Here is a 24,492-nt window from a genome sequence, read left to right as displayed (position 1 = left end):
CCACCCAGGTGTCCCAATAACAGCTTTACTTTTAAGTAGAACCTGAGAAATTGCAGGCTCTATTCAAGGAAAGGTAGCTACAAAATTGAAAATGTTACTGTGGTTTTGTACCGCTGAGCTAGGTACTGCATGTTAAACTGTATAACCATACATCATGCACACACACACATACACCAAACATGGTAATTGTACGAGAACAGAAAAACATAGAATATAAAAGAATAAAAAGTGATAAATTAGCCATCATTAAAGTTAAAAATGTTTGATCTTCCAGATACCATTAAGAAGACAAAGGGAAACCACAGATTGGGGAAAAATACTTGAAACACATAGATCAGACAAAAGAATTATATCCAGAATAAATAAAGAAGTCTTAAAATTCAACAATAGGAAGACAACAATTCAATTAAAAAATAGAAGATTTGTATAGATTTGTCATCAAAGAAGATATGCTAATGGTCAATTAACACAGGAAAAGTAGCTTGACACCATTGTGGTACTGTAGCTTGACAGTACTAAGAGAAATACAGATTAAACCACAGTGAAATGTCACTACACTCCCATTAGATTGGCTAAAGACTGTACTAAATGTTGACATAATTAGTAATAATTCCTACTTATAAGTCTACTTTTATATTTAATTTTACAAAATTAATTTATACTTGAATTATTTTCCATGTTTGCTCAGTAGTTTTCATTATTTACTATTCTTATAGTACTTTGTTACTATATGTGATTAGAAGTCCAAATGCCAAAAACTGTCCTCATTAAAATTCTTACAAAAAGGATTTGTAATGAATATGTGATATGGTTCTTGGCTTCAAACGAAATGACCCATTTGTATTTTTATTTTAAAGTCCTCTATAACTGAGTAATCCTGTGCTTAACAGTAGTTTTTTCCCAGTCCCCCGTAGTGAACTAACTAACTGCCTATGATCCACATGGTACTTAAAAAAAAAAAAAAAAAGAGGGGGGGGGGGGGTGTGACATCATGGGTCAGCTAAATTGCCAAAGAAGAGAGTTGTCCAGGTGGCATAAGGCAAATGGGAGTCATTGCCCTGGAGCTGAAAATGTCATTTGCGGTTTCATAGCCCAGACTCCCACCCAAGACAAGATTTCCATCAACAATATCTAAGAAGGTAGTAACTCAGCCTCAACTTAAAACACTTGTATTAGCAATTTCACTACCTCACAAGGTACTAGATTTCATTTTTGATAGTTAAAATTCCTAGAAAATTAGAAATCTAGCCTCTTTCCAGCTTAGTCCTGATTCTGATTTCTATAATTCTTAAAATTCCTTTCAGCATTTAAAGCTGCATCTATTAAGAACATATTTCTTTTAATCCAGATGCTTTTCATACGTCCCTTAAATGTTTACAACAACCCAACTGTTTTATAGCTTTCCCAATACTTCAAGCTCTCTGACTTGTTCTCACTATTTTCTACAACTGACTGGACTGTGTCCCAGTTATCTTTCATTATTTCTTTTAGGATATAGTTTTGGTTCCCTCCCTGGTCTCTCTCCTCTGAGAAAATTCTAGTATAGTATTTCTCATGAAATATGTTCTCTGGAACAGAATGCAATATTCCAGGATGGCAAGTATCAAGTGCATTTAGATTATAATCTCTCTTTGTCTTACCCCTTACATCGGTTAAAATGGTTTGCTTCCATATGTGTGTGTATGTGTGTTTCGCAGCCAGCAATAAAGGATTGTTTTGTTAATCTAGACCCCTTTCTTGCAGTTATATTGATTTTCTTAAGTCGATTTGTTATGCCCGAGTTTTCACGTCTGAGAGACCGACCACCAAGGAGCCAAGCACCGATGCAATCACACGAGGGTTTATTTGACAAGCTTATGCTTGGGCCCAAGTATACCCAACACAACAGAGTAGGGACTTGGACCCTGAACCAGATTACAGTCAGAGTTTTTAAAGGAATGTAGGGGTGGACTCGGGGGTGGGTGAGGACAAAGGGGATTATGGATGATATAAGTCTCCAAGGACTTTCGGAAGCAAGGTCTCCAGGACCTTGGGGGGCTAGCTATTGTTGGGAGAAATGTTATTTATTACCAATAATAAAAATCTTCTAGTGAGACCCTTTAGATGTATATCAGTCAGCCATATGCTTGGGAATGATTCTTGACACTATCTTGGAGGTTTAGAGATAAAGGAATTTTTCTGTTAAGTTTAACCTTTATTTTAGATAAAAATTCCAAACTATTGGGCGCCTGGGTGGCTCAGTGGGTTAAGCTGCTGCCTTCGGCTCAGGTCATGATCTCAGGGTCCTGGGATCGAGTCCCGCATCGGGCTCTCAGCCTGCTTCCCTCTCTCTGCCTGCCTCTCTGTCTACTTGTGATCTCTCTCTGTCAAATAAACAAATAAAATCTTTAAAAAAAAAAAAAAATTCCAAACTATTGCAAATGTTTAACTGTATTAAGAGTCAAAATGCAGAAATTTTGATTCTTTAATACCCTGAACTGGTGTGAGAATTAGGTATCCAAAGTGATACAACTCAAATAAAAGGAGATGACCTTGTTTGATTATCAAAATCAGGTATTATAACATTCATGCCTCCATATCTGAAGACAATCTCCTGCTATTTTCCTTATGGGTCACATCAACCTTTTTTTAATGTGATTTCTTTTTTAACCTTAAATAGTTTATACTGTGTAGATTTTTCAGATAGTGGACACATATTTTCTGATTTATTTCTTTTTTCTAATTAAGACATTGGAACTCATAGAAAAACATTAGATTCGGACATAAGGAGGAGCAACTGTTGAGAACAGAGCTAGAGAAAGAATGAAGGTGTATCTTTAGTAATCTTGAAAGTAAGAATGCCTGAGGGTGTGGAGTAAAAGTGAGGTGGGGAGAACTGTAAAATACATATGGATTCTACATCGGCAGCACTGTCCCTCTTGGCTTACAGAGAAGAGCCACCACAGGACTCTTCAAGGATGCCAGAGCGCCCCTCATGAATGCATTCCATGCAGAAGTTGGTCAAGAAATGTTTTCAGGATGCACCTGCCAGGTACAGTTGAGGCGTGGTTAAAATAGACCTTATGTAATAAATCTACTTTAACATCTGATCTCCTTAAGCCTAAAGATACTTTCCTCTTTGGTATTCCAAAGAAATTTAGAATTTCACCTTCATTTAGTGTAGTTCATCTTTGGGCCTGTATGTCAGTCATCTAACTGAACTCTTAGAGCTACTAGTAGCCAGTCAGATTAATATATTGATCGAGAATCTTGACATAGTACATCTGTATGAGTGAGTTTTGTTTGATTCATTATATTCCATCCACCTGATCTAAAGCCCTTAAGATCTATTTCCATGTAGGTTTCTCAGGATTTTATCTCTATAAACTGTCGAAATCTTGCGATTTAGGAGAAGGGGCACACTTCGCAGTTTACCGTAGGGTAAATTGATGTAGAATATTAAACATTTCCTTTACTAAAAAATAACATCTCTCTCTGTCATATGCAGCTTAAAGAAAACTTAGTAAGCACTTAAAGAGTATTCTGCCTAGAAATCTCCTAGGTAAATAGACCATTGCATTATACATATAATGTTTTCCGTACCATCAAAGACAACAATGCTACTAAACTTTTCTCACTATATGGTGCGATTCCTTTTCCTTCAGCTTTGACAGCATTTTCCTAACATTCCTTTAAATGTGTGCCAAAAGTCTTCTTGAAGTCTATCAAGCTTTGTCATTAGCTCTCTCTTCAGAGCCCTTCCAGTGGTTGCATGTAGCTTGGGCCTAAAGCCACTGCCATGTTTTTGGTTTTGTTAAAGTAGCGCCCTACTTCCAAGTATTAAAATCTGTTGCTTTCCTGTTTCTGCATAACAAATCTTCTGAACTTAACAGCTGACATGAACAGCAATCGTTTATTACTAGCATGTTCTTGCTTAGAGTTTCTCATCATCAGTCGGATGGTGGCTGGAACTGCAGACATCTGAACGCTCTCATTCACTTATCTGGTTCATGGGTTGGGAAGGCTCAAACAGCTGGGGGCTGGAACAGTTTGCAGTCCTGTCTCATGAAGATCTCGATCTCTCTCTCTCTTCCCCTTTATTTTCCCTGCATGAGCCCTCCAGCATGGCAAATTCAGGACAGCAGTTTTCTTACGTAGCAGCTCAAGATTCAAAGATACAAGGCAAGATGCTGACACAGACTCCACCTCTTACTGGGGTATTGCTATATTCTGGAAAAGCATGTGTGGTTGGAAATAATGTTGCAGCTGTTTTTGGAAAATAAAATTTGCTTTCTCTATGTATTTTCTTGTATCCAGAGCCTTTTGAAACATGCAAGTATAAAACTAGAAGTGAAATAAATATCAATATAGGAAAGTAAATCTTTGTAAGACTTATAATAGCACTTTATAATCTATTTACATTATACTTGCATTGTATTTGACATACTTTATTGGATGGTCACAACATTTCATGACCAATGAAAGACTAAAAGGCCAAGATTTTAATGCTGATGAAATGGAATTAAGTAGGGAAAGATGTTTGAGTGGAAATTCATTTTATAGATGGTTATTTGATTAATGAATATTTTCATATCCCAGTAACTTTCAGATCTTTTATGCAAATGTCATGATCAGTTCCTTGGATAAATTTTTGAAAAAGAGTGTTGCTTCTTTTTCACATATGGGTAGAAGAGATCTCTAAAGTAAATGGACAATTCAAAATCAGGAAAAGATGGCCCAATGAAAGAGGGAGAACAGGTAAGAGCTAGGAATACTATCAAAGTAATCTTAAAAAAAAAAAAAAGTCCAATAAGAATAAAGAATTAATATCTGTAAAACAAAAAGGAAAGTAAATTACAAAAGTATAAAATGTGAAAAGTAGTTGTATTTCAGAAGTGACTGTGCCGGGCATCAAAGATTAGTCAAACTTATTGACTAGAATGAGTATTAGAATATAACTAAGATTCCATAGTTCCAAGAAAGGCATCTGAAACTCTGTTAAACCTATTGTTCCTTGTACCTATTTTTAAAAATTTGAAACTTGTATTCATTTTTAATTTTTTAAATCATTTTTTGGTCCATTGTGGTAAGTCTACTCTTTAATCCCCATCACCTATTCAACCCATCACCCCACCTACCTCCCCTCTGGTAACCATTAGTTCTCTATAGTTAAGCGTTATTTTCAGGTTTGTCTTTCTTTCTTTCTTTTTTTTTTTTTTTCTTTATTTGTTTTCTTTCTTAAATTCCATATGAATGAGATCATATGGTATTTGTCTTTCTCTGACTGACTTATTTCACTTAGCATTATATTCTCTAGATGGCCGTGTTGTAAATACCAAGATTTCATTCTTTCTTAAGGCTGAATAATAGTCCATTGTGTGTATATATACAACATCTTCTTGATCTGTTCATTAATCAATGGACACGGGCTGCTTCCATTGTTTAGTGATCGTAAATGATGCTGCGATACATTGGGATGCATGTATTCCTTTGAATTAGTGTTTTTGTATTCTTTGGGTAAATATCAAATAATGTGATTCCTGGATCATAGGGTAGTTCTATATTTAATTTTTTGAGGTACCTCCATATTGTTTTCCATAGTGGCTGTCCCAATGCATCAGAATTCCTTTCTCCACATCCTCACCAACACTTGTTATTTCTTGCCTTTTTGATTTTAGCCATTCTGACAGGTATGAGATAATACCTTCTTGTGGTTTTGATTTTCATTTCCCTGATGATTAGTGATACACTGAGCATTTTCTAATGTGTCTGTTGGCTATCTGGATATCTTCTTTGGAGAAATATCTGTTCATTTCTTCTGCCCATTTTTAACTGGATTATATATATTTTTGGGTGTCGAGAATGAAACCTGGACAGCAACATGCGAAAGAAGGAAACTGGACCACTTTCCTACACCATACACAAAAATAAACTAAAAATGGATTAAGCACCTGAATGTGAGACCTAGAACTATAAAAATCGCAGAAGAGAGAATAGGCAGTATTTTCTCTGACATCAGCCGTAACAAAATTTTTCTAGATATGTCTCCTGAGACAAGGGAAACAAAAGCAAAAATAAACTGTTCGGAATATATCAAACGAAAGCTTCTGCACAACAAAGGAAACAGTGAAAAAAACTAGAAGACAACCTACTGAATGGGAGATAATTCCAAATGACAAATCTGATAAAAGGTTAGTATCCAAAATATATAAAGAACTTATACAACTCAACACCCAAAAAAAGAAATAGGCCATTGTTTTTTTCAATGGCAAAATCTGTTGGGGTCCTCTTCAGAGCAGGTCACTGAGAACCCTGGTTGTTCCCACTGTGTGACCAATTTTAATCCCTTCTCTTCCTTGTTCCTAGCCAGCTCTGCCTCTCAGTTTTGGCTGTCTGGGGCGGGGGGTGGGGGGAGGGTGAAACTCAGATCCTTCCTGTGGTGCCCCAAAACCCTGGGGGAGCTGGTTGGTCATCTCACCCCCTTTCCCAGCAAGGATAATTCTGTGTAGCTGGGAAGTTCTTTTCAGGCACTCAGTGAGCAGAGCCAGCCTAGGGGAAGTGGTGATACAGGTAAAATGAAGCTGTTCTTCCTTCTGTTTGTTGTACGTGGTTATGCTCAGGTTTTTTGTTCCACTGTTACAGAAATGTGTTAAATGGACTCCTGAGCTCTCCTAGAGCTGTTTTGAGAGAACATATGTTGACACTAATAAGAGCTTACATTTATTTAACATTTGTTAAATGCAAGACGTTGCCCTAAGTGCTTTATATGTATTAACTCGTGTGGTCCTCATAACAACCTGGTGAGGCACGTGCTAGGATTATCCTCATCTTTCACATGAGCAGACTGAAGCTCACAACATTAACGAACTTCACCGTCACCCAGCTATGAAAGCCAGGATTAGAACTCAGGCAGTCTAGCTTGAGAGTTCACATTGGATTGCAGGTAAATACTGGAAAGATCACCAGCCTAGGCGTCTAAGAAGTATGGGTCTAGATTTTTGGTCCAGCTCTGCCATGAGTGAATCCTTGCAGAAATACCTTGACTACTCTGGAACTCTGTTCCCTCCTATGTGAAAGGAAGGGCATTTGTTTCTGGATCACTCCTGAGGCCCTTCTAGCACTAACATTTTGGAATTTCTCAAATGGAAAGGAACAAGCAAATCTCCTGCTTCTGATTCATCAATTAGTAAGGACAATCGGACTTCTGTAACTACGTTGTCCCACAGCCTGTGGGATTGTACTCAGAAGATGCTCAGTGGCTGCAATTTAGTACATCGACCTTTCCCTATACCTCAGGTGACTTTGCATCTGTATAGAACAGAGCTCTGTACTCCAGTGCCTATTGCCATTTGAAAGCTATTTAGAAGAAGATACCATATGACCTCACTGCACATGTGGGTGGAAACTCATAAGAAAAAAAAATCATCTCAAATTAAAAACAGTTGAAATATATATGTGTGTCATCTCCTGTTAAGTTAGAAAAAGAGTTTAGCTCCACTGAAGTGCATGTATTTTCCTAGAACACCTTACTTCGTCATCCACCTTACTCTTTTAAAGGTCTGTTGCGCAGATTTGTAGCCAAGTACTTGAGTAGATGTTTTTTGTCAACATTTCACAAAGTAGGGAAACATTCAGGCATCTTGTTAGCATTATTCTAAATATTCTGAGCCTTTTCTTGTTTTGAACTGAGAGCTGATTGAACTAAAATGATCGTCTAAAATAAATTGAGGGCTTTGTTCTGTCATACACCTTTTTCTTTTGGATACTTTCCATACGTTATGATTTTGCTCCTTGAGTTCTACATGTAGATTTTAAGCCCTCTGCTCTTAGTGCTTTTCTCTTTGCCTGTGTGTATGGCAGCTGCTTTTTTCCATGCTTCTCTTTTTTCCTTCCTTCCTTCCTTCCATGCCTCTCACCATCATTCTGCACCCAGACACACACACACTCAGCATATATACACATCACATGCCCTTCCGGGACCTTTAGCTTGGTGCAGAAACTGAAATGATGCTAAGCTAAAATATATGTCCATAAATGAAAATGAACTATCACAGAAGAAATTTGAACTATCTAGCTTCTTTATGCATGTATTTTTTAAAAATTTATATTTCCCCAAACCATGCTAAATACAAGATGAAATGGTATTCAAACTTGATTTTAGAAGGAGAAAAACACAGTGGGTCCATAGGTTCTTTGTTGACCATACTAAGAAGTGAAACTTTCATCCTCAATGGTGCCATGATACCTGTTAGAGAATTCTCCACGCGCAAATTGTTGTTAGGATATTTTTCCTGTTGGCTGTTTCTCTGATCTGCCATGTACCATGCACATGGGCTGGAGGCCTCATTTGTTCTGGAACACAGTAGAGCACCCAGACTTAGAGTGAGATCTTGCACAAGTCTAAGAACCTTTGTTCTATCTATATTGCTGGGTTTCACTAAATCCTTTTGAACTAAAATGAAATTCTAGCAGAGACCATGAGCTTCTTTGGAGGAAAAAGTGATAAATGATTTTTGCAGCTTTTGAAGCTACTTGCATTGAGTGTGTTCTTTCCCTCTCCTCCAACTTACATAGAAATGTACCAAGCAACTTACATAGAAATGCAATTTAAAAAAAAAAAAGACTACAATCAAAAGCAAACATTATGCCTTTTCCTTTAACACACAGATGTGCTTACTTTCTTTGATGTGTTACCCATTCTGGAGCTGTTAGGAGAACACGACTTCTCTTCCAAGTGCATGCCACCCTTCTTTAATACAACATGCTTCATCTCTATGAACAAGAGAAGTCTATTTCTGAACTCGCAGCTGCTCCTCATCTTTACGTGAACAGCAGTGTTTTCCTCCATGTGAGAACATTTAACTCCTCCTGTTGTGTTGCATCTTGTCATTTTCAGGCCTTCACCTCTTCTAGATCTTTCACCTGCAATCATGCATGATCCTTTCAATCAGGATCCCTTGATTTGACTCTGAATCACCTCAATCTTTTACTGGGGCCTAAAAAGTCATATCTGCTGCTTCGGTGCATAGCCACCCCATCCCTTGTACTCCTCTGCAACCTCACAATTGGTTCAGTGTAACATGAGCTGCTCACTCCCTGGGGATTTTATAGTCTGCCTTCTCTTCAAGCGCCGTCACTGTACCCCTTAGTCAGCCCCTATAATATACTCTCTCCTACAATTGAGCAGTTATTTTTCTCCTTTCACTGTGCTTTTGAAAAATGTATGTTGTTTTCCTGGGTGAAAGGTGATCATTCTCATGATTCCACTCAATCTGTGGTAGCAATCTCTGCTATTATCCACACTGTTATCCTTTCTGCAGACAACTATACCTTTCGTCCTATAAGTCTTAATGAAGTATATGGCCATACCTTATTCTCTTTTTATCTTTATATAAGCTTCTAGGATCCACAGACTTGACTTGGGTCTGTAGATCTGTTGACATTTTCTGCTTTCTCTTTTCCTTTTCTTTGCTCTCTATTATTGGTTTCCAAATCCTGGATTCTCCTATGCTCTAGAAAGACCTAGAGCTCGAGGAGCTCTCCTGTGCTCAGGAAGAAGAATCTAGATAACATAGCCACACTCACCATCATCGATGTGATCATTACCATTGGCTAGTTAGTGTTTCTCAGCCTTTGCTTTCACCATGTAGCTTCATAACCTGGGATCTGTGTGGCTCCGGAGGCTTAGGGCTCCCAGTCTGGTTCTCTGTGATTGGACTGACTATACCTAACCCAGGGCCTTCAGAGTGGTCACATAAGTCCTCCCATCCCACCAGGAAAGGCTGTGTCCTCCCTAATGCTGTTTAACCTCCATCTCTCCTCAACTCATTTTGACTTCTAGCCTCCGAACCCCTGTCTTTCCTGGGATATGTACTGCAGATACACAGTGTTCTCTACGTTTCCAAAAGTCCCTAAGCATCTCAAGTTTTCCCTAACTCATTTTATACCAAAATTTGACCTAAACTGCTGACTCTCATGAAGTTAAATTAGCCATTTCTTTCTTCACTTAATGTAAACACTCATATTCTCCCCTGTTTAAACAGTTATATGCTTGATTATGGGGTTCTGTACCAGACCCTGCTGGAGATGTTTTACAAGTATGTGGAATAAGTAAATCTCACTTTTCTAAAATCTGAAAAATTTAGAACTCCAAAATGTACCTGTTCCTGGATGTTTCAGATAGAAATTGTGGACCCACAGCTATTAGAGGTTAGAATCAGATCAGATCAACAGGTGGTTGTATCGTTCTACACCTATGTGCACTGAGCACTGCGGTAGAGAAGAAAAGTAAAAGGGTAAGATAGGTTTTCCACTTTTAAGGTGCTTGCATTCAAACTACCTTGCTTTGTTGTTTAGTGGAAAGACAAGCCATAGGAAACCAGATTGTAAATTCCTGGAGGGCAGTGGCCCGTAAGTTCTTTCGGATCCCTATTAGTAGAGCGTTGCTAATGATGAGGTTATTTCCGAGGACAGACTATTTCCAGGCCATTTAGGAGAAGACTTAACTTCACCTTGGTAGCACTCTTTTGTCATTGACAGCAGAACCCAGATTCCCATCCCGTCTCAGGGCAGACATCCCAAACACGATGGCACTCCTTGTCAACACTGGGTCTGAACTAACTGCATGGGCCTGGGGAAAGAGCTCTTGCCGCTTGGGACACCCTCTGATGGCTCCCGAGATAACAGTTCCAGCCAGGATCACCCACAGCCTGGGGCCATCCCAGCATGGGCAGCGGGTAGATAACTTTTGTCAATAGTTAATTTAAATATTTTTTTAAATTCATATTTAAACAATTTGTTTCCTCCCCTCTGCTGTTTCTCCGAAAGTCCACATTTGGTCCTGAGTTTTAAATAATGGAAATGTTATGTCCTAACAGAGCGACACTCCTTCCTCTAACGATCGAGTGAAGGACAAGATCTTACAGTGGCATTCGTGAGTCCTGGATCAAGTAGATGACCTGTTATTTGTAGTTGTTAGCCTGTTCTGTGGGCTAATAGAAAACATCCAAGCTCTGTTTGGCCATTTAATTATGGGTGCATGAACACAAAATGTTATTTGAATTGCTGTTTAGTAAGCAGTGTTTCTTGCCTCAATGAAGAGTAGCATCTAATAAGAGCATATCACTCTGTAAACATCCGATATTGACAGTCTAGAGTGAACTGAAAACATGAAAAAGATCCTTGACTCATTTTGTTAGCTAAGCAGCATACCTCCACTGGAAGGATTCCCCTCCTCCTGTATCTGACTTACTTCACTTACCTCCTCCAACCACTGGTGCTGTGAATCTTCATGTCAGTTACTGATGTGTTCTGGTTGTGCTTAATTCATGAGCAGAATTCTCCCTCAGGGTGCCTTTGTGCAGCTGGTTGAAGACTTTAGTGCCTGTGTTCAGGGAAATGCCAAGCTGGGATTACAGTTACTTCTCTAATTCAAACAAAGCTGCCTACTCTGGGTTTTATATTTACAAAATTGCTGTCCCCAAAGGTTAATATTAGTTTTCCATAGCAGATGATTTCTCTTTCTGTCTCACCCTCTTTATTGCTATTAGGTTTTCTTCCTTCAGAAGAAGAAAAAGGGCACGTTGTCTATATTTTTTTATTTTCCTTTCAGGAAAATGGTGCAGAATACCATTCAATTAAATTTAAGACCCCAAAGGAAAATACATGTAATTATTAACTAAATATGTTCAGGGGATCCCTTTGATGGTTTATGGGATAAGTAACCATTAAGCAAACAGATAAGACCTTTCTTGTATTTTATTTTCTACTTTCTAATGACACCTTCAATGGAAAAAGGAAGGAAATGATTCCTATGTTATCTCACCTTTCAATAGGAAAGAAATAAGATGATAGCGATGTTCTACATTTAGTATGTTCTTTTGTCCCACAATCTAAAATATGTTCAGTATTGACAATTTTAGGAGGCTCTTCCTAGTTTTCTTTTAATCTTTTTTGCTAAGAATAGCATAATTATTAACCACAAAGAAAGTCTTGCCAGATATCTTTTTTTTAGTACTACAAGTTAGGGAACTTAGATACTGGATTAAATATGAGATTGGAGAGGCGGCCCATATTAATAGTTTCTAGAGAGGAATTGGAGTTCGGTTCTTATTTTAGCATGTAAAATTTTGACCATTACAACAACTAAACCAGAAATGGGACCATTTTTGTCATGTGTTCTCTGAGAATACATATTTTCACAAAGTATATATAACAGTATGGTGGATAATATTTCTGCAGAATGTCTTGGGGGATATAATACTGTGCCTGATGTCTAAAAAGCAATTAATATCTTCTTTGAGGGTGTTTGGTGTGTGGAGGAAATTATACGAACAGTCTTAAGTTGAAGGATTATCTTGTAGGCAAATTTGGAGATAAAGTGGTGTGAGTGGGTAATAATGGTATAGCATTAGGGCAAGGCTTTGAAGTGCAAAGATGTCCACTGTGGCAGGGACAGCATAGCAGTCTGATGTTAAAATATTTAGTTATGGAGAATAGTGTATATGAATGCATGCATAATCAGTTGTGTCCTGGAAATGGGTAGGATTTATGATCGGGGACATCTTAGTATTAGATGTGGGTGTCTAGTTTGCTCACAAATAATTTTCCATCACCTTTATCATTTGTCTCCTTAATTAGATGCTTGGTTGTGCATACACATTATAATTTAGTGAAGTATCACTGTCTTGGTATTTTAATGTAAGGATTGAGACCAAAACTAAGGTAAGAATTCTCATTAAAATGTGTCCTATTAAATTTCACTTTGAAAAATTAAAATCTAGAATGTATACTCATAGAAGTAATGAAATTTATTTACCAACGATAAGGAGGAACACTGTCTCCCTTTTGGATAATACAACATTTTCAACAACAACCTGGCTATTATAATTCTCTGGTGATTTGAGAAAAATCCAATCCTACCTTGTGAGATAAATTATCTAATATTCTTCTGCCATATAAATAAACCTCATGATTTAAGCACACATTTGAAGAGTTTACCGTAAGACATTCTGTAGTCCTTTCTTCTTGCACCTGTCTTTGATACTAGATCTTAGAGAAGTGGACATTGCATTTTAAGGTACTACCTATATTACTATAAACTATATAACTATATAAACTATAAACAAACAGTAAAACTGGAGGGAAGATGACCTCTGAACTAATCTTAAAGAGTATTATTCCATAATGAATGACCATTCTGTGTTCATCGCTGGCCTGAAGCAGATTAAAAACTCTGAGACTGTCAAGGAAAACTTTCTATTTGTTTTCCTTCCATCGAGGCTGGAGCCCAAGCAGGAGGTGAAGTAGTAACACAGGCCCTAGCTTTTATCTGACCGGCTCAGATGCAGATAACCCAGAGCAGGTGGCAAAGCTAGCGAGGACTGAGGTTTCCTCTAGTTCCTGTCCTCTCCCCTTTCACATGCTCAGTGTCCTCCTGCCTTTCAGTCCCCTTTCTGCAGTCACATTAGGAAGAGACAGGATATATTCAAGACAGGAAGATGGGCAATTTTGTGTGATGGTGTAAGACATGCACTTTGTAATTACATAAACATGGATTTGAATCTTAGCTCTACCAACATGGAAACACTGCTACTTCTCTCCAAGCCTCTTTTATGGAAACAATGCTAGAATTACTTCAGGGAGACAGTATAAGACCCTGAGCACATCTTGTACAATACAAAAGCATCTTGTACATATTTTGTACAATACAAAAGCATCTTGTACAATACATACCTTAAGTAGCAGGGAGGAGGGGAAGAATCTTTGGTCAGTCCTTACAAGTTATGGTTGTTCTTTTGCCTATGATGAATGGAACGATGTCTGTTTTCACCATGTTGGCATTACTGAGCCAACTTCTTTCTAGACCTTCTCCTTCAGTCTTTCTTTACAAGATTGCTCAGTACTAAGGAACTAGAATCTATTTTTATGGTGCTCACTGCCTTCTCCTGACCCAACTCAGATGAAACTCTGCCATGTTCCTTGAACTTAGGAAGTCAGACCCCAAGGTTTCCAGTTCAACTGAACCAGGTTTCCCAACATGGGCTAGCACCCAAGACCTCTGTGGGGACCACTGATGAAGAGATGGAGTCCGGGCAGATCCTGTGCCTGGTGTGGCTCAGACATAGCCAGTGTTAACTGAACATCTGCTGTGTGATAGCACCACATGAGGTTTAGGAAAAACCTCCCGGTCTCTTAGAGGGTTAACAGTAAAGGAATTATAGGATGGGGTGTACAGACAGAACATAGGAATGAACCTTACTTCCCAGACACTGGGAAAGAGGAGTTGTAAGTAAATAAATCCCACATCTTAGAGAATAAGATCCAGACCGACTTTATATATTTAACCTATAGAATGTGCTGTGGCAATCTGCATTAATCATGATTGATGGTAGATACTGCAGAAATTAGATTAACTAAAAAAATAAGGAACCATTTCTAAATTTCAAAGGAAAAGCTTGATTAATAATATAGCACTCCTCATTGACATTCCTAGAGGATATACTTCACAAGCTTTTGAGAAACCCCACATTCTTAAATACCCCATCTTTTATAAAACTAATCTATAAGAGTTGAGAATAACAAAGACACATTGAAAAGTGGATATTGAAGCAGTTGCTAAGCTCATTAACTAGCTAAATGATTATCCCATCACAGAAGCCTCCCCGGTCTTGATTCAAATTTGTGTCTCAACAAAATTACAAATTACAACCTTACAACCTGTCATAACCTTTCTAAATTCACTCATGAATGGTTAAAACCAGCAATGTTAAATCTGTGAATGCCAACAGTCTACTGTAATAATAAGAGACATTCATGTGAATAGCTTACCCTTATGGTTAATTATCATGGAGAACAGTAACAATTATGTATCTCATTAAACAAGTGCCTAATTAATGTTGTAAATTTCTCTTGATTAGAACACACTTTATAGTTGTTGCTCATACAACATGTCAACACTCTCACGGTTATTAAAAATGAAGTAAAAGGGAAAATTGACTTCTGATTCACCTTTTAGTAATATTTTATAAATTCTTTCAGAGAGTTAATAGCTAGGAATGTAATTACCTGGATGCCTTAAGGAGTCCATTTTTTGTGTATTATGTGTGGTAGCCATTTCTTCATGTGTTCCTCTGTTAGTGCTGTGAAATCATCTCTACAGAATGGGACTCAGTCACTAGAACAAAGCAAGCAGTTGATACTACCATGAAACTCCTGCATCAAGGACATCTGTGATGAAGTATTTAATAAGAATTTACTAGGTACCTGTATCACAGATTCCAGACTATGTCAATGACTTCTCATTCTACTTTGCCTCCCCACGCATGTTCCTTCAATATTGAATAACTATGATAAAATGGAAGGTATAGTTTTTTTAATATTCAACTCTATTGAGATATAACTTACATAATGCTATGCTATAAGCTTTGCTAAAGATATACATTCATGTGAATACTACGCCAGTGCAGAACATTTCCATGACTAGAAAAATGTGTCATACATACCCTCTACCACCATTCCCTCCTCCAACACCTCTTGCCTCAGGCAACCATTAATGTGATTTCTATCACAGCATGTTAGTTAGGCTTTTAAAAAAGAACTTCCGGTGCGCCTGGGTGGCTCAGTGAGTTAAAGCCTCTGCCTTCAGCTCAGGTCATGATCCCAGGGTCCTGGGATCGAGCCCCGCATCTGGCTCTCTGCTCAGCGGGGAGCCTGCTTCCACCTCTCTCTCTCTCTGCCTGCCTCTCTGCCTACTTGTGATCTCTGTCTGTCAAATAAATAAATAAAATCTTTAAAATAAATAAATAAGTAAATAAATAAGAACTTCCCATAAAGAGAATCACAGCATGCTCTTTTGTGTCTAATTTCTTTTGCTCAACATAATGTTATTGAGTTCCATGTTGCATGAATAAATTTCTGGTCGTGGCTGTGTAGTATCCCATTTTATGAACATGCTATGATTTGTTTATTGATTCAACTATTGAAGGCTATTTTTGTTTCAGGTTTTGAGATTTATGAATAAAAATCTTTAGTTTTCTTTTTTTGTAATATTTTTGGTTTTGGTACCAGGGTGATGCTAATTTCATAACAGGAGTTACAAAGTGCCCCCCTCACACCATTTGCAGGAAGAATTTAAGATGCCTTTAATTGTTTGATAGAATTTACTAGTGATTCCATCTGGGCCTGGAGTTTCTCTGTGGAAAGGATTGTAATTGTGTCTTTCAAGACCTTTGTCCATTTCGTCTAGGTTTTTGAGATTGTCATCAAATGGTTCATAGTACATCTTTCTTATTCTTTTAATTTATATGAGATCAGTTGTAGTGTCACCTTTTTAATTTTCATATTGGTTTGTGTTTTCTCTTTTTTCTTACTAGAGGTTTTCCAATTTTATTAATCTCTTAAGAACCAGCTTTCCAGGTTTCATTAATTTTATAAAATGTTTACCCCTTGTTTATTTATTGATTTTTCACTCTTTTTTATTTCTTTCTTTCAACTTCCATTGGATGCAATTTGCCCTTCTTTTTTCAGCTTCCTGAAGAAGCTTAGGTCATTAATTTGAGACTTTCTTCTTTTCTAATATGAGCATTTAAAGCTATAAACTTTTCTTTAACCAGTACTCTTTTTCAAAATCTTAAAAGTTTGGTATATTATAATTATAATTTCATTTTCATTCAATTCAAAATACTTTCTAGTTTCCCTTATTTTTTCTCCTTTGGCCATTGAGTTATTTAAAAGTATGTTGTTCAGTTTCTAAACACTTTTGAGTTTTCCAGATATGTTTTTGTTACCGACTACTCACTAAACTCTGTTATGATTTCAAAATCAGAAATAGAAAGAAAGAGAGGGAAAAACAGGCTCCCCACTGAGCAGGGAGCATGACACAAGTCTCGATCCCAGGACCCCAAGATCATGACCTGAGCCGAAGGCAGATGCTTTATTGACTGAGCCACCCAGGCACCCCTGAAAGATTCTTATCTCTGGTAACTTGCCTTGTCCTGTAGTCACTTCAATATTATAGCCACACCAGTTTAAATTTCTTTTTAGTGAATAATGCTTTCCTGGTATGTGTTTTTCCATTCCTTATTTGTAACCTATCTATATCTTAATATTTAAAATGCATTTCACACAGCTAACATCTAATTGAGTTGCTTCTTTACCCAGTATGAAAATCCCTGACTTAATTTATTTTTTTAAAAAGATTTTATTTATTTATTTGACAGAGAGAGACACAGCAAGAGGGGGAACACAAGCAGGGGGAGTGGGAGAGGGAGAGGCAGGCTTCATGCTGAGCAAGGACCCTGATGCAGGGCTTGATCCCAGGACTTTGGGATCATGACCTGAGCTGAAGGCAGACACTTAACAACTGAACCACCCAGGTGCCCCCAAATCCCTGACTTTAATTGCAGTGTTTAGTCTATTTTTTTTTTTTTTAAGATTTTATTTATTTGACAGAGAAGGAGAGAGAGCACAAACGGGGAGCAACAGGCAGAGGGAGAGGGAGAAGCAAGGTTCCCACTGACTGGGGAGCCAGACACAGGACTCAATCCCAGGACCCTGGGATCATGACCTGAGGTGAAGGCAGACAATTGACTGAGCCACCTAGGTGCCCTGGTTAGTCTGTTCTTATTAAATATATTTATTGTCATGGTTGGGCTTGAGTTCATTTTTTTTCTGGTGAATGGCTAGTGTAATTCTTACCTTTATTTCTCTGTACCTACTGTATCTTACTTTTTCCTCAGGCCACATCTTGGATTTTCTTTATCATTATTTTCATCAATTCAAGTGTGATATGTATCAGTCTTTTTTTTTATGTTTACTCTTAGTGGAATTCATTGAGCTTCCTAAGCTATTGATGTATTTTTTCATCTAATTTGGAAAATTTTAGCAATTCTTCAAATATTTTTTTCTGTCTTTCCTTCCTTTTGGATTCTGGTTATACAAATGGTAGGTCTCTTGATGTTATTCCAGAGATCACTAAAGTTATGTTTAATTTTTTTTTTAAGCTTTTTTCCCATCTGTTCTTTGTATGGATAGTTTCTGTTTTCAAGTGCATTGGGCTTTTCTTTTATGGTGTCTGCTAAGGCCCTGCAGTGACTTTTCCAATTCAGATACTGTATTTTTTTAGTCCTAGAAGTTATTTGCAGTTCTTTCATATTTTTGTGTTCTATTGTGTTCATATTTTTTATATCCTTATCCTTATCCTTATTCATAATAAGTGTTTTAAAGTTCTTGTCTACTAATTCCCTATTTGTCACTTTTGGGTTTGTTTCTATTGACTTGTTTTTTTCCCTGCCTTTTTTTCCCCCCATGTTCAGTAGATTTCAATTGAATGCTGGACATTTTGTGAATGTTACCTTGTCAACTATTTGAATTTTGCTGTCATTCCTTAATAAGGATGGAGTTGTTTTTTGGCCATCAGTTAAATTACTTTAAGATCAACTTGTTCTTCTGGAAGCTTGTTTTTAAGCTTTGTTAGGGTTGTTCTAGAATACTCTGTACCCTGGAGCTATTTTAGCCTTACTCTTAAAGCATAACTTTGGGGCCTCTACTGAATGTCTCGCATATCCAATGGGGATTTGCCTTCTCTTCGATACCCCGTCCCACAGATTACAGTCAGCTCAGCTTGCCTGAGTGCTGAAGTCTGTCCCTGCAGCTGAGCAAGGCTCTGTGCTCTTCTTGGGTTTTTCTCTTCCCCAATCAGCAGAAAAGTCAGATAGTCGCCAGGGTTATTATAGGATCACCATGTGTGTTTCAACCTCTGAGATCCCAGTTGCGTGCAGCACAGTTATCCAGTGTCTGAAAACTGTTGTTTCTTATATTTTGTCCAGTTTTACGGTGTGTCTTTCGTGTCACGAGGGCTAGTGTGGTGTGTGTTCTCCATCATGACTGGAAGCAGAAATAAACAATGTATCACTTGTCATTATAAGGAAGAAGCATTAGAGCCAGAAAGTCTACATGACTTAAGAAATGAGGAAAGTGCTTATGGGTTGTAGCTCAGTAGAAGTTGTTACAAGATAGTATATACCAGTGAGGAAATCAAAATATATATTAGGGATTCAGAGTAGCTCAACACTTTCTGGGGGAAAAAAATGTAAGAATAATAGAATAATATATGCTGTATATCCATTAGTTAAAATATTGTAAGTTAATTTAGTACACATATACTAAGCACCAAACATAAATAAGGTATTACACAAGACACTTTTCAATATACTGGTGATTAACTTTTTTTTAAAGTCAGATATTCAACATTTCAAGTAGTTTAGGGAGTGCAGAAATAGAACACGTATTCTCACCCACCATTAGATTAATGAAATTCCTTATGTCTCTTGTCAGACATCGGAGGTCTGCACAATGCCAAGGCAAGGGCAGCATACTTTTCCATAACCCCTGATCCTTAAAGCAGGGCTGTCTCCAGGATGTGTGGTACTTCCTTCCATAGAATTCGGTTCAATATTATATTACAAAATTCATGGGCGCCCATGAGGGATGGTGGTTTGTTAGTGACAGTTTACAATATTGGCTAGAGAAGAGGACCTTACACACATGCTTACACACATTCAATGCAAGTGCAGTTTATTCAGAGTGCCCAGGAACCATTTCTTCCTGCCCAGTTCTAGAAACTCTCTCTTCTTGTCTTTTATTTTCACATGTACCTCTTCTGGCTAATTATGCATCTTCTACTCTTAAGAAAAAGGTAGCAACGCTATTATTACACATAAAGCCATGGCTCTTTGCAGTCTCTTTTTATTGAAATGAAATAGATTTTCTTGCCTCTATAACGCTCTAATGCTATTAATATATTACTGGCTATATTGTTACTCAGAATGCTACATGGTTCATCCCACCCATGGTGAACACTGGCTTCCAAAGCAATATGGCTTGTCACTGTGTTTCACCAACAATGACCAAATATAAGTAATACCCTGAGTGTTCAGGAAAATCTGGATGGTAATTTATTTTCTAGTCATATTAAATTTGCCATTTGGGATTTTGTAGCATAAACATAGAGCAGCACATATTCCAGTCCAATATTTTCTTGAACTCTTGAGGCTGTAATCATTGTACTTCTAGAACATGGTCTCTTTTCCGTGTTGACTGCACCCTTGCTTTCTATACTCTGCCACCAGTGGGAAGAAAGGTACTCGCCCTTTATACACAGAAGCTTCTAACTGCCTGTCTCTTGTCGAATTAGATAACAGCACTGATGTAGAATAATTTCTCAGTTACCTATATTGATAGAAGAGAAGAACAGCAACCAGGATCATATAAAACAACAAACAAATTTAAAGTTTTTTTTTTTTCCCCTATTTTCCTTGGACTAGGACCAGCCAATGTCAAGACGGTGATGTCAGGTTCCTAGATGAGGGTGAGAGACCTGTCCTCACTGAGACATGTCCTCTAGCCACCTGCCAGAAATACCATGATGTGGGGGGTGTGCAGGCCTGACCCCAGCCTTCCCTGTACCAGCACTCGGGCCCCTGCCAGGGCGAGGACAGCACAGTCACTGGACGGGGACAGAGAGGGGAAAGCAAGGGGGGGTCTGGGACACCAGGGTAAGGGCGAGAGGGCCAAGAACGAAGTCAAACACAAGCACCAGGAGAGGACACCCTTGAGTGGAGCTCCACTGTTTCATTCGACCACTTACAAAACACAGAATCTGAGATGGCAACAACCACTGAGCATTAAAGCCCAAAGTGAGACCCAAACACAAGGCCCTGTGTGACTGGTCACACTCCATGAAGTTGGCCCTGCCGTGGGCTTTCACCAGTATGTACTGTCCATCTCACGTGGTCATGTGGAAAGCACCCTAGAATCATGCAGAATGTGATAAAAAGAATGAATTTGTCTGACATACTTTATAATTTGGATAACCTTAACATGGGATATCAAGACTTAATCATTTAGTTAACTAAATTCATTAGTTAACTGTTGACTTCCTGCTCAGGCTAGGGTGTGGAGCTGGAGGACAATGACCAGGAAAGGCTCTCACTCTTCACTAGGGTCAAAAGGTACAGATGTTGTCAGATCAATAGTGTGTGCTATGATAGAGATCTAAAGAAAATTAAGAAAACTAGGAGTAAAGAAATTAATTTTGATGGGCCTTGTAGGAGAAAAAAAAAAATGACTCCAGCCAAGCTGAGATGGATGGCATAGTATTTCAACTGCCGGAGACTAAGGGGCAGACCTTCCAGGCCGAAAGGACAGCATGGGGGGAAAGACATTGAAAAGGAGGACATGTTGATAGATATGCCTACATGCTGGGATTTTCCGGCTTTCTTCTGTTTTACTAAACATCTATTTTCCAGACACTGAGCTAGAGGCAGGGAATATAGGAATATAGAATTAGGATTCAGACAGAGCCATGTGTGAATCACAATCTATCACTCTCCAGTTGTGTGACTGGAGACACTTTACTGAACCACTCTGAGCCTCAATTTTAGTCATCCATAAAATAAAAACATCTATTTTGTAGAATTTTTAGAGAGATTATGAATGAGATAATGTTTGTAAAATACTCCCAACTAGCACCCTCAATCCTGGTGAAGGAGACAAGCAAATATAAACAAATAATTGCGATAATATATGCTTTGTGCAAGGCTTCTTGGAAGAGCTAATATATTTGTTTTTAAGATTTTTATTTATTTATTTGACAGACAGAGATCACAGGTAGGCAGAGAGGCAGACAGAGAGAGGAAGGGAAGCAGGCTCCCTGCTGAGCAGAGAGCCCGATGTGGGGCTCGATCCCAGGACCCTGGGATCATGACCTGAGCCGAAGGCAGAGGCTTTAACCCACTGAGCCACCCAGGCACCCCGGAAGAGCTAATATTTGACCGGGGGGCTGAAGGGTAAGGATGCGTTTTTAAGACAAGGGGAAGCCAAGAGGGATTTTTCCTAGGGTGAGGTTTGAAAGTGAGGAATCCCCTTTATGGTCTGTAGGGGACGGGAGGCAGAGAGTAGCTCTTAGGAAGAGAAGGTTGACCATATGTATGTATCTATAGATAAGGACAAAAAATAACTTTTCATTATTACCCCAAAGTCACTTTTAGCTGATTCACAGAATCTGATTCTTGGGGTGCCTGAGTGGCCCAGCTGTTAAGCATCTGTCTTGGGCTCAGGTAATGATCCCTGGATCCTAGGATCAAGCTCTGCATCGGGCTCCTTCCCTGCTTGGTGGGAAGCCTGCTTGTGCCTCTCTCTCTGCCCCTGCTTGTGTTCCCCCTCTCACTGTGTCTGTCTCTGTCAAATAAATAAAATCTAAAAAAAAAAAAAAAAAAAAAAATCAGATTCTTCTGCAGAAGAGGTAAGAGACCTTCTATGCAAAGTCCTCCCTCAAGTAAGATGTGTATAAATTTGCATGAGAGTTTCTGCAGGAGATGTTCTGTATGTTTTCTTCCTTCCAAAAGTCTAGAGTAGGAGGAGATCTGGAGTAGGGAGAGAGAGAGACAAACTCAAGAAATGTATTTACTTATCCCCTCCTCAAATGGAACATTTGCTTAGTTGGCATACATTTGATAAGACACGAAAGGCTTTAGGCATCTTCATGGTCTTGGTTGATGTGTGCCACTGCGTGCTTGGTGCTTTAAAGTGCTTGTCTTGTTCTGTCTTCTTTCTCCAGACCGAACACTTGCCTTTGCAGACTCAGTTCAAAGAAAGGGAGGTTGGCGGTCTCCAGCACCCTGTAAGTAACAAGGTCCTGCTGTGGGGGGTCTGCCCAAGTGGACTTATTATTATACTTATTAAAATATCATTTGATTTCCATGAAAATTATTTTTTTCACCGCTCTGCTATCTGAACATCCATAGTATGATTTTGTAAAGTCCTTGAGCTTGCTTGCCCATCTTAGAAGTAATCGAGTTTTATGAAACCAGTAACCAGGCAGAAGGTTAGTACCAGAGATGCCACAGAGCAGCATCTTGGGGGTTCATTTGATGGTGACAGCTGTGACAGCATTTCTGATTCTCAGTTATGTTGGGCATGTGGTCAAATACCAGTTCATTTCACTCTCTTTTCCCTAATTCCCCAGCACTGAATCCTGAGGTTTCGTTTGGTTTTGCTTTGGCTGTTGGATGTAATTCCCTGTGTATTTCAGCCACACATCCCCAGCTTGAGGCCTGCTGAGGGACTCCGGAAGTTCACAGCCTTGTTCTTCCCTAGTTTAGCTGATAACTGGTTCCAAATTTTGAAACCTGAAATTGACTATATTCCCATTAGTCATAACTTTCTATTGAGGAGCTGCTGTGACTCTTATTCAGGTATTGTAAGCAACTCAGGACTGGAAAATGATAAGTTGTTGGACTTTACCTTGCCTTTCAGTAGCTTGTGGGATAATGAATCAGAGACACAGAAGACAATGAATTCAGTTTCTTGCCTGTTTTTACCAAAGTGCTAGGAAAATGCAAACACCTGCTCTGCTAATGTAAGTAATATTTGAATTTTTAGAATGGACTCAAGAGCAGGAGATTGGACTATGAAGATGAGAGCCTCGTGGGGGAAGATGGGATTCAACAGATGTACCCCAGTTACAGTCAGATATGCTACCAAGACCGGAGTCCTGGCAAACATCATCAAAGCAACGAGCCCGAGAGAGCCTTCATCAACCCGCGAGAACATTACGTGTGATTTTCCTCTCTTTCCAGTGGATGTCCTGACAAACGTTTTATCTTAGATTGGGGAGAGAAACTGAGGTCAATGGTTATCATTTTATTCTCTCTCATATAAAACAATCTCAGTTCACCTGTATCAGAAGTCGTGATGAATAGCTTGGAGCCAATAGCCAATTTCTTTCCTTCTTTAAGAGTTTCTTAGCCACCAGCTATGTTTGTGAACTTGACAATAGCTTGTGTGTTTCTGTGATGATAGTGTTTAACCACTAATATTTGGCCTACGACGGCATGTTCATTAAACGTAGAACATCTGCCCGTGATGGCAGCAGTGATTCTCCAGAAAGAAAGGCCCCAGCTGGGACTGTTAATCTGGCTGAGTTTTAGGAAGGCCAGCCTGTTCATCTGTAACTCAAATGAGCAGAAAAAAAAGTTCAGAATCCATCTCCCTAATTATTTCACTGGGACTTGGCTTTCCCTAACATGCTTAATGCAATTACAGTACCTGTGCAAACAGGAGTCCTGAGGAAAGAGGCAAAATTTGCTTTTTATCCAAAAACAAAACGACAACAAAAAAGCAGTTGAAACCCTCAAGCCTGTTGGTTGCTTTGAAAGTCTTGTGATAATTGCAATCTGTGTTCTTTCTTGATCGCTAAGGTCCTGAGGGATACATGTTTTGTGCTGTTCTCTGCCTAGTCTGGATTAGCTGCTTGCTCACCAAGGTTCTGCTCTGTTGTTCCCACACTTCTGTTCTTTCCTAGCCAGATTAGCCTGTTTCCCGCCTATTCCATTCTAAAAGCCTTGTCTAAGTGGTGGACAGATTTGAGCCCTGTCCCTCTTTTCTGTAGTATTGTCTATGACAAGCTCAGCTTTGCCTTCTGAAATTCCTGTCAAACTAATCCTATCCACA

General features: G+C 38.7%; 1 protein-coding gene across 1 annotated transcript in view; it reads left to right on the top strand.

The window, feature by feature from the left end:
• Window positions 1-23,601, top strand: part of LOC111150258 (nectin cell adhesion molecule 3) — a 129,446-nt gene extending 105,845 nt beyond the window's left edge. Inside the window, exons 8-9 of the mRNA XM_022507695.1 lie at window positions 22,598-22,660; window positions 23,422-23,601. Of these exons, the coding sequence (XP_022363403.1) occupies window positions 22,598-22,660; window positions 23,422-23,601 (243 nt within the window). The remainder of the gene's footprint in view (window positions 1-22,597; window positions 22,661-23,421) is intronic.
• The last annotated feature ends 891 nt before the right edge of the window (window positions 23,602-24,492 follow it).

Source organism: Enhydra lutris, unplaced genomic scaffold (genome assembly GCF_002288905.1).
Source record: "Enhydra lutris kenyoni isolate GAN:26980312 unplaced genomic scaffold, ASM228890v2 scaffoldscaffold2, whole genome shotgun sequence".
Lineage (NCBI taxonomy): Eukaryota > Metazoa > Chordata > Mammalia > Carnivora > Mustelidae > Enhydra > Enhydra lutris.
Note: the sequence above shows the minus strand (reverse complement) of the source record. Positions and strands in the feature narration are given on the sequence as shown.